At 39.2% G+C, this 13,886-nt stretch overlaps 1 protein-coding gene across 11 annotated transcripts in view; it reads right to left on the bottom strand.

Annotated features, from left to right (window-relative positions):
- Positions 1-13,886, bottom strand: part of KIF16B (kinesin family member 16B) — a 141,141-nt gene that overhangs the window by 98,070 nt on the left and 29,185 nt on the right. For all 11 annotated transcript variants that reach the window (XR_001875482.1, XR_001875483.1, XM_017818932.1 and 8 more), the window contains 6 exons: positions 13,408-13,550; positions 12,385-12,553; positions 12,097-12,228; positions 8,843-9,018; positions 6,896-6,961; positions 1,893-1,952 (listed from right to left, as the gene is read on the bottom strand). Coding sequence is in view for 9 of the 11 variants with exons in the window: in XM_017818932.1 (XP_017674421.1) it covers positions 1,893-1,952; positions 6,896-6,961; positions 8,843-9,018; positions 12,097-12,228; positions 12,385-12,553; positions 13,408-13,550 (746 nt within the window). In the remaining 2 variants the exon portion in view is untranslated. The remainder of the gene's footprint in view (positions 1-1,892; positions 1,953-6,895; positions 6,962-8,842; positions 9,019-12,096; positions 12,229-12,384; positions 12,554-13,407; positions 13,551-13,886) is intronic.

Genomic DNA, 13,886 nt, shown 5'->3' with positions numbered 1-13,886 from the left:
GACTGCTGCAGGGCAGGAACTGGAAGGCAGCAACTACCTCAGGATGGCAAACCCAGGGAGAGGCAAGGGTAAGAAGGTTTTAATTATAATACAAACATGAAGTTCTGAGTACCTCAAGGAAGAATGTCCTGAAAGTTACTGAATGGGCAAAGTTGCAGGTGTGACTGCAGTGAGGTGGACATACAAAGACAGTCTCACTTCTCAAAGAGGGCCAAGACAGCCTATTTTTACAAATTAACAATGTGTACGGTCTGTGTGTGCAAGGCAGGGGCCACATCAATAACAAAACAAAACCCCCAGTGAACTTATAGGGAATCCATTACAGGAACACCACTGCTCTCCACAGTTTAAAATCTGCTTTCCAGTGACTCAGCTGGCAAACTTCCAAGAAGCCTTTTCCCACTCAATTTTAAGAATCATTAAACAAGAAGTGAATAAAAATATGGATCCTTTCAGTAAAACGGTGTAAAATAAAACAGTACAACCAAGAAATCTGCAGATTTTCAGGTTTTTGGGACAAAGAAAGTTATACCAACTGCCTTTAATCCCAAAATGAAACATAAGCTACGTTCATACACTCAAAGATCAGCATATGATGCAATTCATACAGAAGCTGTATGAATTAAGCTAAGAAAATCTCAGTACTAGAAAAGCAGAAATTACAGTTTCTCTGTTTAAGTCCTTTACATTCAGCTATTTAACAAATGCAGCTTTCCCTTGTTTTAAGCATTGTTCAGTTAACACCTCCTCTGATTCTGTAATTTCTGTGCAAGGATCAGTGAATTTCCAACATACAGCTTTAAAACTTCCCAAATGTGACATAATGTTCACTTCCACAATTGACCAAAATTCACAAATTCTCCATGTGACAATGGGCTCCCCAATCCAGACATGAATGAAGAGGGGACTAACAAAACTTTATGTATGTATAGATGCTTCAAAATAACAAAATAACACAGAAATAACATAAAGTTGGACCCAAAACATCTCTGATGAATATGCAAATGGTGATTCCCAGTTCAGCATCTAGACAGACATTAAACAGTCCATTCTGTCACACCATCTGCTAAGTAGTTACCAACCCTGCTCTGTTCTCTATGCTATTAGTGCTTTATTTTTATTTCTAAGCATGGAGCTATTCAACTTATGTGGAAGTCAGATAAAAGACATGGTGGTGAACTTAAAGGAAAAAGTAAAGAAATCAGAAAGTGATCCAAAAAATACCAAGTTTTGTGTCAGTGATAAGGAGAACCAAAAAAATTCCTTCAAAATGCTTGCTTCAATTACACTACTAACAAGTTTATGTTCAGCAAGTCATGAAAACTTAAGCTCTCTTTTTGAAATTTTTATTTAACAGAATAGTTAAAACATTTTGGCAAAAAAAATCAGTTTACATTAAAGAAGTTGTGGGAATTATTCATCTGTGTGTGTGTGTGTGTATGCACACGCGTGCTTGTACGTGTGTACGGAATCGTAAAATGGCCCAATAAAATATAACCTCACACTATCACTTTAATCATGCACCAAATACCAATATAAAATCTTACCAGTACAATGGAAAATTTGTATCCACTATGCACCACATCCACTGAGATACCCAATGTAAGATAAAAGGTGATTATTCACAGGTCTTGTTGATACCACACAAATACCAAGGGCATGAGGGATCCACTTGTCCCTGCCCAGGTTTTCTTCACTTGCAACTCAATAAAAACATTCATTAGTTTAAAGATTTGTTAGAGAGAATCTGTTTTGCACTGTGGGGTCACTATGGTGAACAACAGAAAGAGCTAAGGCAAAGAAGATGACTTAGAACAGGAACTTTTTTTTTTTAAGGGAAAACACTAAGACTAGTTCAAATGCCAAGATGAAAATTTATTTATTTGCCTTACTTTCAGAATGTCTTGAGTTTCATTCCACTTGTTTGTCCACTCTTTGGTCAGTTCTTGCACCTATGAAAGAAAACAAATACTGAAAAAAATCTCATCCTTAATGCATTCTCACAGAAGAACTAAGTATCGGTGCAATTCTTCGAGAAGTTTAACAGTTTAACATTTAGAAGAACATTGTTGCTCCTGCAATAAGTTGCCATACCTACAACACCTCTCCCTCAAAACACAAAATTTTTATTTACAGCATAAAATGTTTCATTCAGGGATGGCCACACCAATAATGGGTTTTCAAAGAAATATGGAATTATTCCATAAAGTGCTTCAGCAGTACTACGAAGTTCACTGCCACAGATTGATTCCTTAGGTATAACAGGACAGCTCCCTTCCTATGGCACAGGCTAAACTCCCCTCCAGAGGATGGCATGCAGAGGAAGAGGCAGACCAGCAGCCTTCAGGAGAGAACCAGAGCAAAGTTTGCCGTAACTTAGAAACCACACACTTCATTGACATCAGCACAGAAGTGAGAAGATGCTTGCACAAGCATTATAGACATTGGGAGCTCTGGGTATAGAATCATAAAATCATTTAGGTTAGAAAGGACCTTAAGATCATCAAATCCAACTGTTTAACCCAGCACTGCCAAGCCCACCACTACACCACATCCCTCCTAAGCGCTACATCTACACATCTTTTACACACCTCAATGACTTCCCTAGGCAGACTATTCCAACATTTGACAACTGTTTCCATGAAGAAATTTTTCCTAATACCCAATCTAAGCCTCCACTGCACTGCAACTTGAGGCTGCTTCCTCTTGTCCTATCACTTGTTAGCTGGGAGAAGACTGACCCCCACCTCCCTACAAGCCTCCTTTCAGGGAGCTGTAGAGAGCAGTAAGTTTCCCCCTGAGTCTCCTTTTCTCCAGGCTGAGCCTCCACAGCACCCTCAGCTGCTCCTCATCAGACTGGTGCTCAAAAGACCCTTCACTAGCTTTGTCGTTCTTCGCTGGACTCACTCCAGCACCTCAGTGTCCTTCCTGAATTGAGGAGCCCAGAAGTGGACACAGGACTCAAGGTGTGAGTACACAGCACTCACCAGTGCTGAGTACAGGAGAAGAATCACTTCCCTAGTCCCATTGGCCACACTATTCCTGATACAGGCCAGGATGCCATTGGCCTTCTTGGCCCCCTGGGCACACTCTGGCTCATGTTCAGCCACTGTTGACCAGCACCCCCCCAGGTCCTCTACCGCTGGGCCACTTTCCACTCACTCTGCCCCCAGCCTGGAGCACTGCAGGGGTTGTGGTGACTCAAGGGTAGGACGTACCTGGCACTTTGCCTTGTTGAACCTCAGACCACTGGCCTTGGCCCTTTACTCCAGCCTGTCCAGATCCCTCTGCAGAGCATTCCTACTCTCCAACAGATCAACACTTCCACCCAACTCAGTGTAGTCTGCAAACTCACTGAAGGTGCACTCGATCCTCTTGTCCAGGTCATTGATAAAGATACGAAACAGGACTGGGACCAAAACTGAGCCCTGGGAAACACCACTGGTGACTGGTTGCCAAATATATTTAATTCCATTCACCATAACTCCAGCAAACAGTGAACCCATCCAAGCCCTGAGCAGACAGTTCCTCCACAGAATCAAAGGCTTTACTTATAGTCCAAGTAAACAACATCCACGGCCTTTCCCTCCTCCACTAGGCAGGTTACCCTGGCATAGAAGGAAATGAGGTTCATCAAGCAGGACCTCCTTTCTTAAACCCTCCTGACTGGGCCTGATTCTCCTGGTTGTTCTGTACACACTGAGTGATGGCACTCAAGATGACCTGCTCCGTGATCTTCCCCCGAACTGAGGTCAGGCCAACAGAATGGTTAGGATTTGTCCTTCCTTTCCTACTCATCCCATTGTCCACCTCGTAAGTTAACTTTCATATAAAACCACTGTAGAAAAAAAGAAATCTTCAATCCAGTTGCTCCAAACATCTCCACATTTGCCACACGCCTACTTTGCTCGGTGTCTTTGCAGGTCAACTGCAAACTAATCCATGAGAACTACAGAAACTTCACGCATCTCTACCTGTATCTGAAGATTTCAACAAAGACAAGTAAGCACACCTTTCAACACACCATTATCACTCATCCAATTGGAATGCTAAAATAGAATAAATTTTATAAGACTAAAGAAAAACATGAAGATCTACCATAGGTCTATTCACCATATCAGAACAATTTGCATTGCTCAGAAACATTTCATTTTTAATTTCATTTTAAAAATGAAACATTTTTCAATTAAACAATTTGAAATCATTCTTGTATAAGGAAAATCAACTCATTAAAGAAAGTCACCATATACTTGTCAGATAATTTAAATATGGTGATAAAGTCTTTAGATCTGTATAAACAAATTAATTATTGCAGTCATTCAATTATAAAAAGCCATAACTACTACAATATCCGCTAAGAATTTTCAGTAATTATGTCTATTGTAATTATCATGAATAGTAATCACATAACCTTTTAATGAGGCTGACAAAAGATAATAAAATATGCTCGATATGCTCCCCACACAGAGAGGCCAACATTTCTGAGCAAGGCAAGCTGTGGTTACTGTCAGAGCATGCATAACATACTCTAATTAGCATACAGTCAGCAGTTTATATTCCTCAGCTAATCTTAGATAAAAGCTTTTCATTTGTACTCAAAAATAAAACTAAAGATATAAATAAAACAGGATTCCCAAAGCAAGACATTCATTCTCTAACTCTAAAGGTCCAAGTAGCACCACTGTAAATCTCACCATTTAAACCAGCTAAGAAGCCCCCATTTTTTAAAGGCATCATATCTACACTTGATTGGCATCTTCATATTCAGAATTAAATCTTTGCTGCCATGTAGCTGAATAATTCCAAATATTTCCCTCTTGCCTCTTCCACAGTCTGACCAATACTATTTTTTTTTTTAAACCAGTTTGCAGTAGCTTTAAATGAGAGCACCATTATATCTATATTCTTTTGGACACTATGAGTTATCTAAACTTCTGGGAACTTTTTCCAGTCTCTACACTTGGCTGGATTATTGAAACAATTTGGTGTGAAGCACACTTTTAAGTGCACCTAGATCTCAGACCCTCTTCAAAAAAAGACATCTAATTAGACACTAAACATATTTGCACATACCAGATTTAAATACTGAAATTTTTTAAAAACCCACAACACAAGTTTTTAATTACTTGAAAGCATAGAAGTGTTGACTATTTTCCCCATGAATCTTTACTAGTTTTTCTACACACTGAATATTTTGTAACTTGCTACTTATTATTGTGATTTAGTGGCTTTTCCCTCTCTAGTCTACCTACAAACATACTTGTTTAGTAAGACAAACTGTCCTGGGAAAAAACTCTTTTCATGAAATAGAACTGTTATATAAATATCAAAGATATACTTTGTTCTTAGATATAATGTTATCTTAGTAGGATAACAAATTACAAGTTGTGGTGGGGGGAAACCGTTTTTCCCCCTGCAGTTATAAAATGGTAAAATGCCAGGGGGTGGTGACTCTTGAAGTTTTGAAGTTTTTCTCAATGAGCGCTTCTGCAAAATATAAACATATCACACTCAGAATGGAAGAGAAGGTAGTTGTAGTTTGGTTGTTGAAGAAGTAGTCACGTTGTAGGAGCCACGAGGAGAAACAGCAGCAGCCCCACAGCAGCAGGGGGCTGCAGGGACTTGGAACAGCTTAAGGCTGGGCTAGGTACCTGTAGCTGAAAGCTAAAGAAGTTTTTCTCCACTGTGAGTGAGCAGCAGAAGCAGCAGCAGAACTGCACTGACTGAAGAAATGGTGGCAGAGAGCCAGGAGAGATAAGACCGAGCAGCAGAAACAACAGACATGCAGCACACAGAGAGAACTGGAAGGAGAGAGAGAGAGAAGAGAGAGAGAGAGAGAGAGAGCAGCGGAGAGAGTAAACAGAGTTTTGGGGTAAGAACTGAAACCAAAAACCCCCCAAACTCCTTGGAGACCCCTCACCTCCTGGAAGGGAAGGGTGAAGTGCAACATGCACTGCAGAGAAGAGCTGAGAAGCTCAAAGCGCCCTGGAAAGCTGGACTGGGACGGAGAAAGAATGCAGAGGGGGTGACCTTGGCCCCCCCCGTTGCTGCTGCCAAGCCTAGCAGCCTGAGACAGAGCACAGGAGCTCTGGTAGAACTCTTGAGGCAAAGACTTTCAACTGAAAGCTGCCCAAGATGTTCTGACTCAGGGGTGAACCCCCTGAGGAAGGGACTTCCATGAAGATGCCCCTGCACTTCGTGATATGCCTGTGGTGAAGCGAGTTTTGTCCCTGCTGGCAGTCCACGGGTGAGACCTTCGCTTGGAGTCGAAGGAGAGCCAAGAGGGTGAAAGGAGACCTCCTTGTGTCCTGAAGATCCTTGTTTGGAGACGACGGGCTGAGGGGCTTGGAGACCCCCTTGTGTGTATTGAAAAGAGATCCAGCTACAATAATCCAGTTACAGCTGCTGCATAGAGACAGAGAGACCTGCTGCCTTAGAGACATAGCTGCTCTGAAGAAGGGATCTTTCCTTCTTCCCTCCTGGACTTTTATTTGGAGGGGAGAAGAGATTTGATCCATTGTAAATACTGTTATGTCATGGCAGAGATAGCTAAGATTGTATATAATGTATTGTAGTATTTATTTGTACAGTCATTGTAATACATATTCCCTTTCCCCCATTTTGAGTCTCGTGTGGTTGTCTGGAAAACCCATCTCACATTGGGTTGAGATGTGAGAGGGGGCTTAGACTAGGGAATTGGATTTTGGGGCTCTCAAACCATGACACAAGTTTACACACTTTTTTTTTTTTTTAAAGCATCAAGACAATGCTGTTTGATGGGACAAAACTTAGTTCTGCATAAAAAGAATCCTGAAAATTAAAAACACTCCTACATCCAGACTGCCAGCTTTTTTTTTTTGTTGTTTAAAAACTGTTTTATGAAATTATAACTTACCCTTGCTTCATTCTGCTGAAGCTTTTCTTCCATACTTAAAGCTGTCGGAGAATCCAAGAGTGCAATCTAAAATTGGAAAAAGTAAACATCAAGTCAAAAAGAAAGAAGAAGAACAATTTCTGGGGGAATCAAGTGAAATGCAATTGTTCAACTTGTTTTGATTCTTTAGAATAAAATCTTTTAAACTTTAATATACTTCATTGTACCTTGAAATACTGTAAAAAGAATAATCAAAATGTTGTCAAAGCAGATATTTTAAATACAAATTGGTTTGAGAGTACTATTTTCACTCACTGTGTACACATATGGTCACACACATGCAGACACTGAAACCAGACACATGTTCATAACATGTAAGGCTTGATACATCTTTCTTTATATTTCTGTTAAATATGAAAATTTATTACACATGAAAAGTTAACCATTTTGCTGTAATATGTATGTATATTGCTTATCTTTAGTAACTATATGTTAATGTAACTGGCCTTAAAAGAGGGAAAACTACTGTACAATACACACACACAAGCAGCACTCATTGTTATATGACCTTCTACACTGAATCCAGCACTATATTTTGGTAATCAGTATCTTCAGGTCTACAGAAGCATTTGCAATATAGCATTCTGGGAATACAAAGCAAAAACCACAAAAGACATTATGCAGAGATTTATATTCTACTGAGCACACATAACATACCATCTGCTGTTTTATCAACCATCACAAATTCAATTAAGTTAAGCAAGTTCTCTGTTGTCTCCCACATAGCCATCTATCACATCCTGCCACTAAACCAGATTTATTTTGTGATATCCACTGTTTTACAGCTTGAAACTAGGTCAAAGCATTAGATCTTCAAAGGGGTCCATGTTACATCTACTTTGCTAACTCTAAATCAAAACATAATTTGAAAATAAATTAACTTTCCTCTCCTAAAAATATGGGAGAAACATAAGTGTAATCAAGTAATTGAGCTCCATCAAGAATTTTCTAATTGTTTATAACAAAGCAGAGCTCTTTCCTTCAATCATCTACAATACCTATTTCTGCTTCCAACTGTGGTCCTATCCCCTTCTTCAGCAAATGTTTTATAGCACAAAATCCAGCTGAGGTATTAGCCTTTATTACAAAAAGTCCATGCTGAACTAACATTTCACATTACACAGCCCTCTAAAATAGAATTAGATAATTCTAGAAATAAATCTGAATTTCAGGTACTTCCAAATTGTATTTGCTCAAGTATGAAATCTAGTAGTCCTGAGTGACATTATGTAGAAGAGACAACTGGCCTGAGCCAACTGCATATTCCTTATTGTTAAGCTTGGTTTCACCATCCTGGGAACAGAGGAGAAACTAAACCTAACTGAGCCTGTGCAGCAAATGTTTACAGCAGCTTATACTGACAGAGCAAAAAAAGATAATCATGCAAAAGGGAAGCACAGAATGATTTGTGTTTTCTTACACCATTTTTACCCATTTAGCACGTTATGTGCCTTCTAATGGACTCTGCAGCCAAACACAAATAAAATGTATTGTTCAAACTCATCCATACTCCTACATTTTTATATTTATGCATCTTAAATACTTGAAACCTGCTATTTATTTTAAGGCACTACATAAAGTACCTCTTCAGTTCATCAAGTTAGACCCAGGAAACATGTCTCCTTATGCTGTGGTGACTATCTGTTCCACAGCACACTGCAATCAAGCTCTGATTATATCAAGAGAAACCTAAAAGCTCTTGGATGACAATTCTTCCCCCCTTATGTTAAAAGAGATAATCTGCTGGCCATATGGAAACTGATTCAATCAGGAAAATAATATTCATTCATAGCCTCATGGAGCTTGTTTACTCAAATCAATATAATGAAAGATAATTATCCCATTACATTCTAGAAATAGATGTTATAACTCAAGGAAAATTACACATAAATTCCAAGTAAAGCTAACCTGATTCCCCTGAGCAAGCAGGGCTTTTAATCGGGCTATTTCAGCTCTCAGCTCACGGATCAGTTTGACGTTGGGATCCTCATTAATAGTAGGCTTGTTGATGATGTTTTTGGCTCTATTTGCATAGCGAAGTGTACTTAAAGTTTCACCGTAATTGACATCAGCAGGTGAAATAGCTAAGGAGACGAAATCAGAAACAGTTTATCCAGCACCATATGTTTCATGTACTAAAGTTAGTTTATATTTTAAAAGTCAGATAAACTTAATGTGGATAAAGAGACAGGAATAGACGATTAACCAGTATGGCTACAATCTGTTCCAACTCTGCACCCAACTCGACTGCTTTCATGTCACTATAACTCTGCTTATAAGTAAATAATGTATGAGAATAGTGTGTTAGAATAATCAGGTCTAACAATCAAGTGTTGCAAAGAAATCTTGCTGTCAATCTATTGAACATTTCTGTGGTAAGCATAAATGTCCTATATGAATACTTCACAGGCTTTTCTTTTTTTTACAATACCAATGCGAAAAATGTTGAGTATTTTAAAAGTACCAATATAATCATTGAATGGAAAAAACATTGCATGTAAAACACAGTGAGTTCAGTCCTTTTAAAGGGAAATTAAAAAGAAAATTAAACATAAATAAACAGAAAACAGACATGAAAACCAAAACAAGAGCTTCTATAATTTACAAACCTTGCCGTTCTGCTGAGCTGCACACATCTGGCAGCACACAGAACTGTTAACTATCTGATGCATCAAGAGAAACCAATACTATTTTTACAAGCAACCTAACCAGCAAAAACAAAGAACTTTAAATGAAAGTGCAAATGCTATCCTTCCCTTAATTTTCCTAACCATATATAGGGTATTCCCAATGAAAAAGATAATGACTGCATCCAAATATATGAGCAAAAACACAGAAGCAAACACCATCCAGAAATGATGAGGGACCAGAAATCTTAATGATCAAACTGAACAAGAGACTCAGAGAATCAGGCAATGAAAACATCCGAAAAAATAATCAAGTAACTAAAATATTCTGTCCTTTCTCATTCTCTCAACAGTAATAAATATTCTTTTTGTCACAGAGACTCCCTGAATTATGGGAGATGCACCTGGCAACAGACTACACTTCCCCTAGCTCACACTATCACTTCCCTGCTTTATCTACTGTCTCTTCTCCACTACTCAATTATTCTCTTTCTCGAAGGATGTTACAATACGTTATAGAAATATGACAAATCAGAATCGGATGTATTTTTATAACAGCCTTTTCTACAGTTTGAAATGATCTTCCTGCATGTTTTTGTGCTTAGTTACAGAAAAGGCAGGCCAAACTTATCCAGACAGCTTGTCAGGCTCTGTTAGGCAATTCAGCCACGTTACCAGTAGAGTTACTGCTGGAGAAAAGATCAACCATCAGGGCTCTGCCTCACAGAGGCATCACTAATAGATGGGGAAGTAGCTGAAAAAGAAGCTGGGCACTGTAATCATTAGTACAGGCACTGAAAGCTCACTGTGTTTCTAAAACTTCTCTTCCCAATCCCTGTGTCAAAAAAAAAAAAAAGTTACTCAACCATGTAACTGCAAAAAAAGCATCAAGAAGAAAGTTGCCAGCACAGCATTACTTAAACAGCCAGAAAGGCAATGCTGAGTCTGGTCCAGATCTTCTGTTGGCACTACTATGATTAGCCTGAGGAAAAGAAGTGGCATGGATTCCAAAAACATCTCCTAAGTCATGCAACAAGGAACTGCTATCCAGAGAATTTGACTGTAGCAAAGTGACTGAAGAAACAGAATTTGATGTGATGCATTTTATTCCCTCATTTCTGCTCTCCTACCATTCCCCAGAAGAGGACTGCATCAGTTGAGACCACGTTTCACTTGAGCAGCAAAGCGAGAGAGAAGTTTCAGAGTTGGTCTTCTTTTCACAAGGGAACCAGGACAAGCTTGGTAAGTGGTCCCAAGGGAGGATGAGGTAAAAGTCCAAGTGCAAGGTGCGGCACCTGGGTCAGGGCAATTCCAGACATGAGTACAGACTGGGAAAAGAACTCACTGGGAGGAGCCCTGTGAAGAAGGACTTGGGGATTTCTTTTTGGTGGATGAAAAGCTGGACATGAGCTGGCATTCTGTGCTTGCAGCCCAGGAAGCCAACTGCATCCTGGGCTGCATCAAAACCAGTGGGGACAGCAGGTCCAGGGAGGTGATTCTCTCCCTCTACGTTGCCCTTGTGAGACCACATCTGCAGTGCTGCACCCAGATCTGGAGTCCTCAGCACAAGATGTTGACCTGTTGGACTGGGTGCAGATGAGGGCCATGAAGTTGATCAGAAGGATGGGGCACCTCTGTTATGGAGACAGACTGAGAGAGATGGGGTTGTTCAGCCTGGAGAAGAGAAGGCTCCAGACAGACTTCACTGCAACCTTTCAGTACTTAAAGGGGGCTTATAAAAAAGGGGAAGAGCGACTTCTTACACAATAGATAGTGATAGGACAAGGAGGAACACCAAAAGAGGTTGCCCAGAGAAGCTGTGGATTCCCCACCCTGGAAGTGTTCAAGGCCAGGTTGGATGGGGCTCTAGGTATCCTGGTCTAGCGGAAGGTTTCCCTGCCCATGGCAGGAGGGGTGGAACTAGACTATCTTTAAGCTCTATTCCAACACAAACCATTCTGTGATTCCACAATCTCCAACATCCAACATCCTCTCTTGCCCTTAAACATCCTCCTGGCTTCACTTGGGGGTTTTGGGAATGGAATTCCCATTTCAATTTGTTGACAAACCTGCAATACACGTCATAGGTAGGGTTTTAAACCAAAGGATCCTTACAGATCATCCTACAGGTAAAAAGGAGAAGTTTGCAAGATGACTGATCATAAATAATTAAATTTAGACAAAAAGTTAAAACACTGTGTGCATTCAGTAAAGTAAATAAAAATGACAGTCTTCCCCACAGAATGTCAAAAGAGAACAGGCTGTTTCTGCTACCAATGCAACAAAAAGCAACACAGTTTGGAATAGCAAACTGATTCACAAATTAGTACTGACTGGATGCACAAAGCCTTACTTACACTCTAAAGAGTGTAAGTAATGACAGAGTGTTACCAGAAAGCTCAGAAAGAAAGAAACCATTAGTATGTGGAAACAATGTTCTGCCTTAACAAAACATCTGGAATCTAAATATTTATAGCCACTCCTATTAAGCACAAACTCTTTATAATGCAAAAAAAGTAATTTAAAAACACTTACTGGCAATCATTATAGTTTTAGAGTTTCCTCCTAGGCTATCTTTCAACAGCCAAGTCAACACAGAGTCCCTGTAAGGCACAAATACTTGCTTCTTCTTTGAAAGTGGATTTGTTGCATCCTGAGATAAATCAGCTGTGATGTGGAGGTAGAAAAAAAGCAATTATGTATTTTTATTCATTTTCAAAACCAGTATGTGTTAGGCCACTATTTGTGTAAGTAAATAAACAGAAAGGTATTTCATGACTAAAAAAACCTCAAGACAGACAAGTACAAAAACTGGAGACTCACCTAAGGCAGAAATTACATTTCCCAGAGTAACTAGAGATTTGTTAATATTCCCTCCTTCCTTTAATCTAACCCCTGTGGCACCAGTGGCATCTGCTCTCTCACTTCCAGCAAGATCTACCAAATGAATCTTGCTAACAGTTTCACAAGGCATTTCAGAATCAAATTGAGCCTACAGAAAAAAACAAACAAACAAAGAAAAGTATGTTAAGCTATGAAATGCTGCAATTTTACTAAATCCAATTAAGTGGCCTTTTTCATGACACAACTGAATTTAACTTATTTACAATAGCAAGAGCTTCAGAAGATGGGTGTATTAGAGTTGCCAGAGAAAGGTATTTGAAAATGAATTGCTGTATAACTTCCATATTATTTCTTTAAATTGTAATATTTGCAACTTCCTAGCCACTTACAGACAAGCAGTGACACTGAGTTGGAATTTACATGATGCACAATGAACATGTGCTGCATTCATTTCATTAAGCTTGTAACATTTATATTCATATTTAGCTTTCAACAAGTTGTAGCATGAACAGACATTTACACTCCATTTCTTCTCCACCTCCAAGTGACAATTGCAATTTTTTATGTTTTTAACTGAGGTTTCCTCCTAATTTTTTATCTCATTTCAGACAAATCAACTGAGATTGCCCTGTTTCAAACGTCCTTCTACTTTCGCAGTACAACAATAGAACAAAACCTTTTGCTGCCTGCCTCTCATCCTCTTCTGAAAGCTTTGCAATAAGCAACTCATCATTAGTGAACAGAAGGTGCACGGGAGTTTGTGTGTGTGTGCTGTGTGTTTGGGTGGAGACAGGCAAAGTTCTGACAGGAGAGGGAACCGCTTCTATGCTGCGTTCTCTGCATCCAGCAGGTTATCCATGGACTGTCTAAAAAGCACACCCAAAAACAATGATGAAGAGCAGGAGTCATTGAAAAGGAGTTTACTACATATAAACAAAAAGATCACTATGCTCTGAGGAAATGTGTCAAATCTCTCCAGGGAGTTTCGTTTGGTTTTGTTACCTGAGTGAAGTTGATTGTGAAAATGGCATGAGACCTGCTACTGACATCATTCATTCCAGTTGCAGCCGTTGTCCTATTTATATTTCCTGCTTCCATAAGTTCCTCTACGTCAGTATAATTTTGCACTAAATGCTTAGACAAGTCTAAAGAAAAGCAGAGTGTTACAGTGTGCTCATACATGCATTTGATTTTACTTTACAAAAAGATTCAAATTACCCTCACTACTGCAAAGTATTGCTCCAATCGTCACTTAAGGAAAGAAATGAGGCCTTATGTGAATAGCAGACAACTCACACATTTACAGTAAATAAGAAAAAAATATGCAATCTTACTAAATTATTTAGTACAATAACATGAGCATAATCCCACAAGAGACATGAACCTTCCCTGGTAGAGAACAGAATAAGACAATTAGATCCTAATAGGTTCCTAAACTTTTAATATTTATAAATTATAGTCAACAAACTATTAAAACCAAT

This window comes from Lepidothrix coronata, unplaced genomic scaffold, assembly GCF_001604755.1.
Source record: "Lepidothrix coronata isolate B3197 unplaced genomic scaffold, Lepidothrix_coronata-1.0 Scaffold71, whole genome shotgun sequence".
NCBI lineage: Eukaryota > Metazoa > Chordata > Aves > Passeriformes > Pipridae > Lepidothrix > Lepidothrix coronata.
This window is presented reverse-complemented; position numbering and strand designations above follow the sequence as displayed.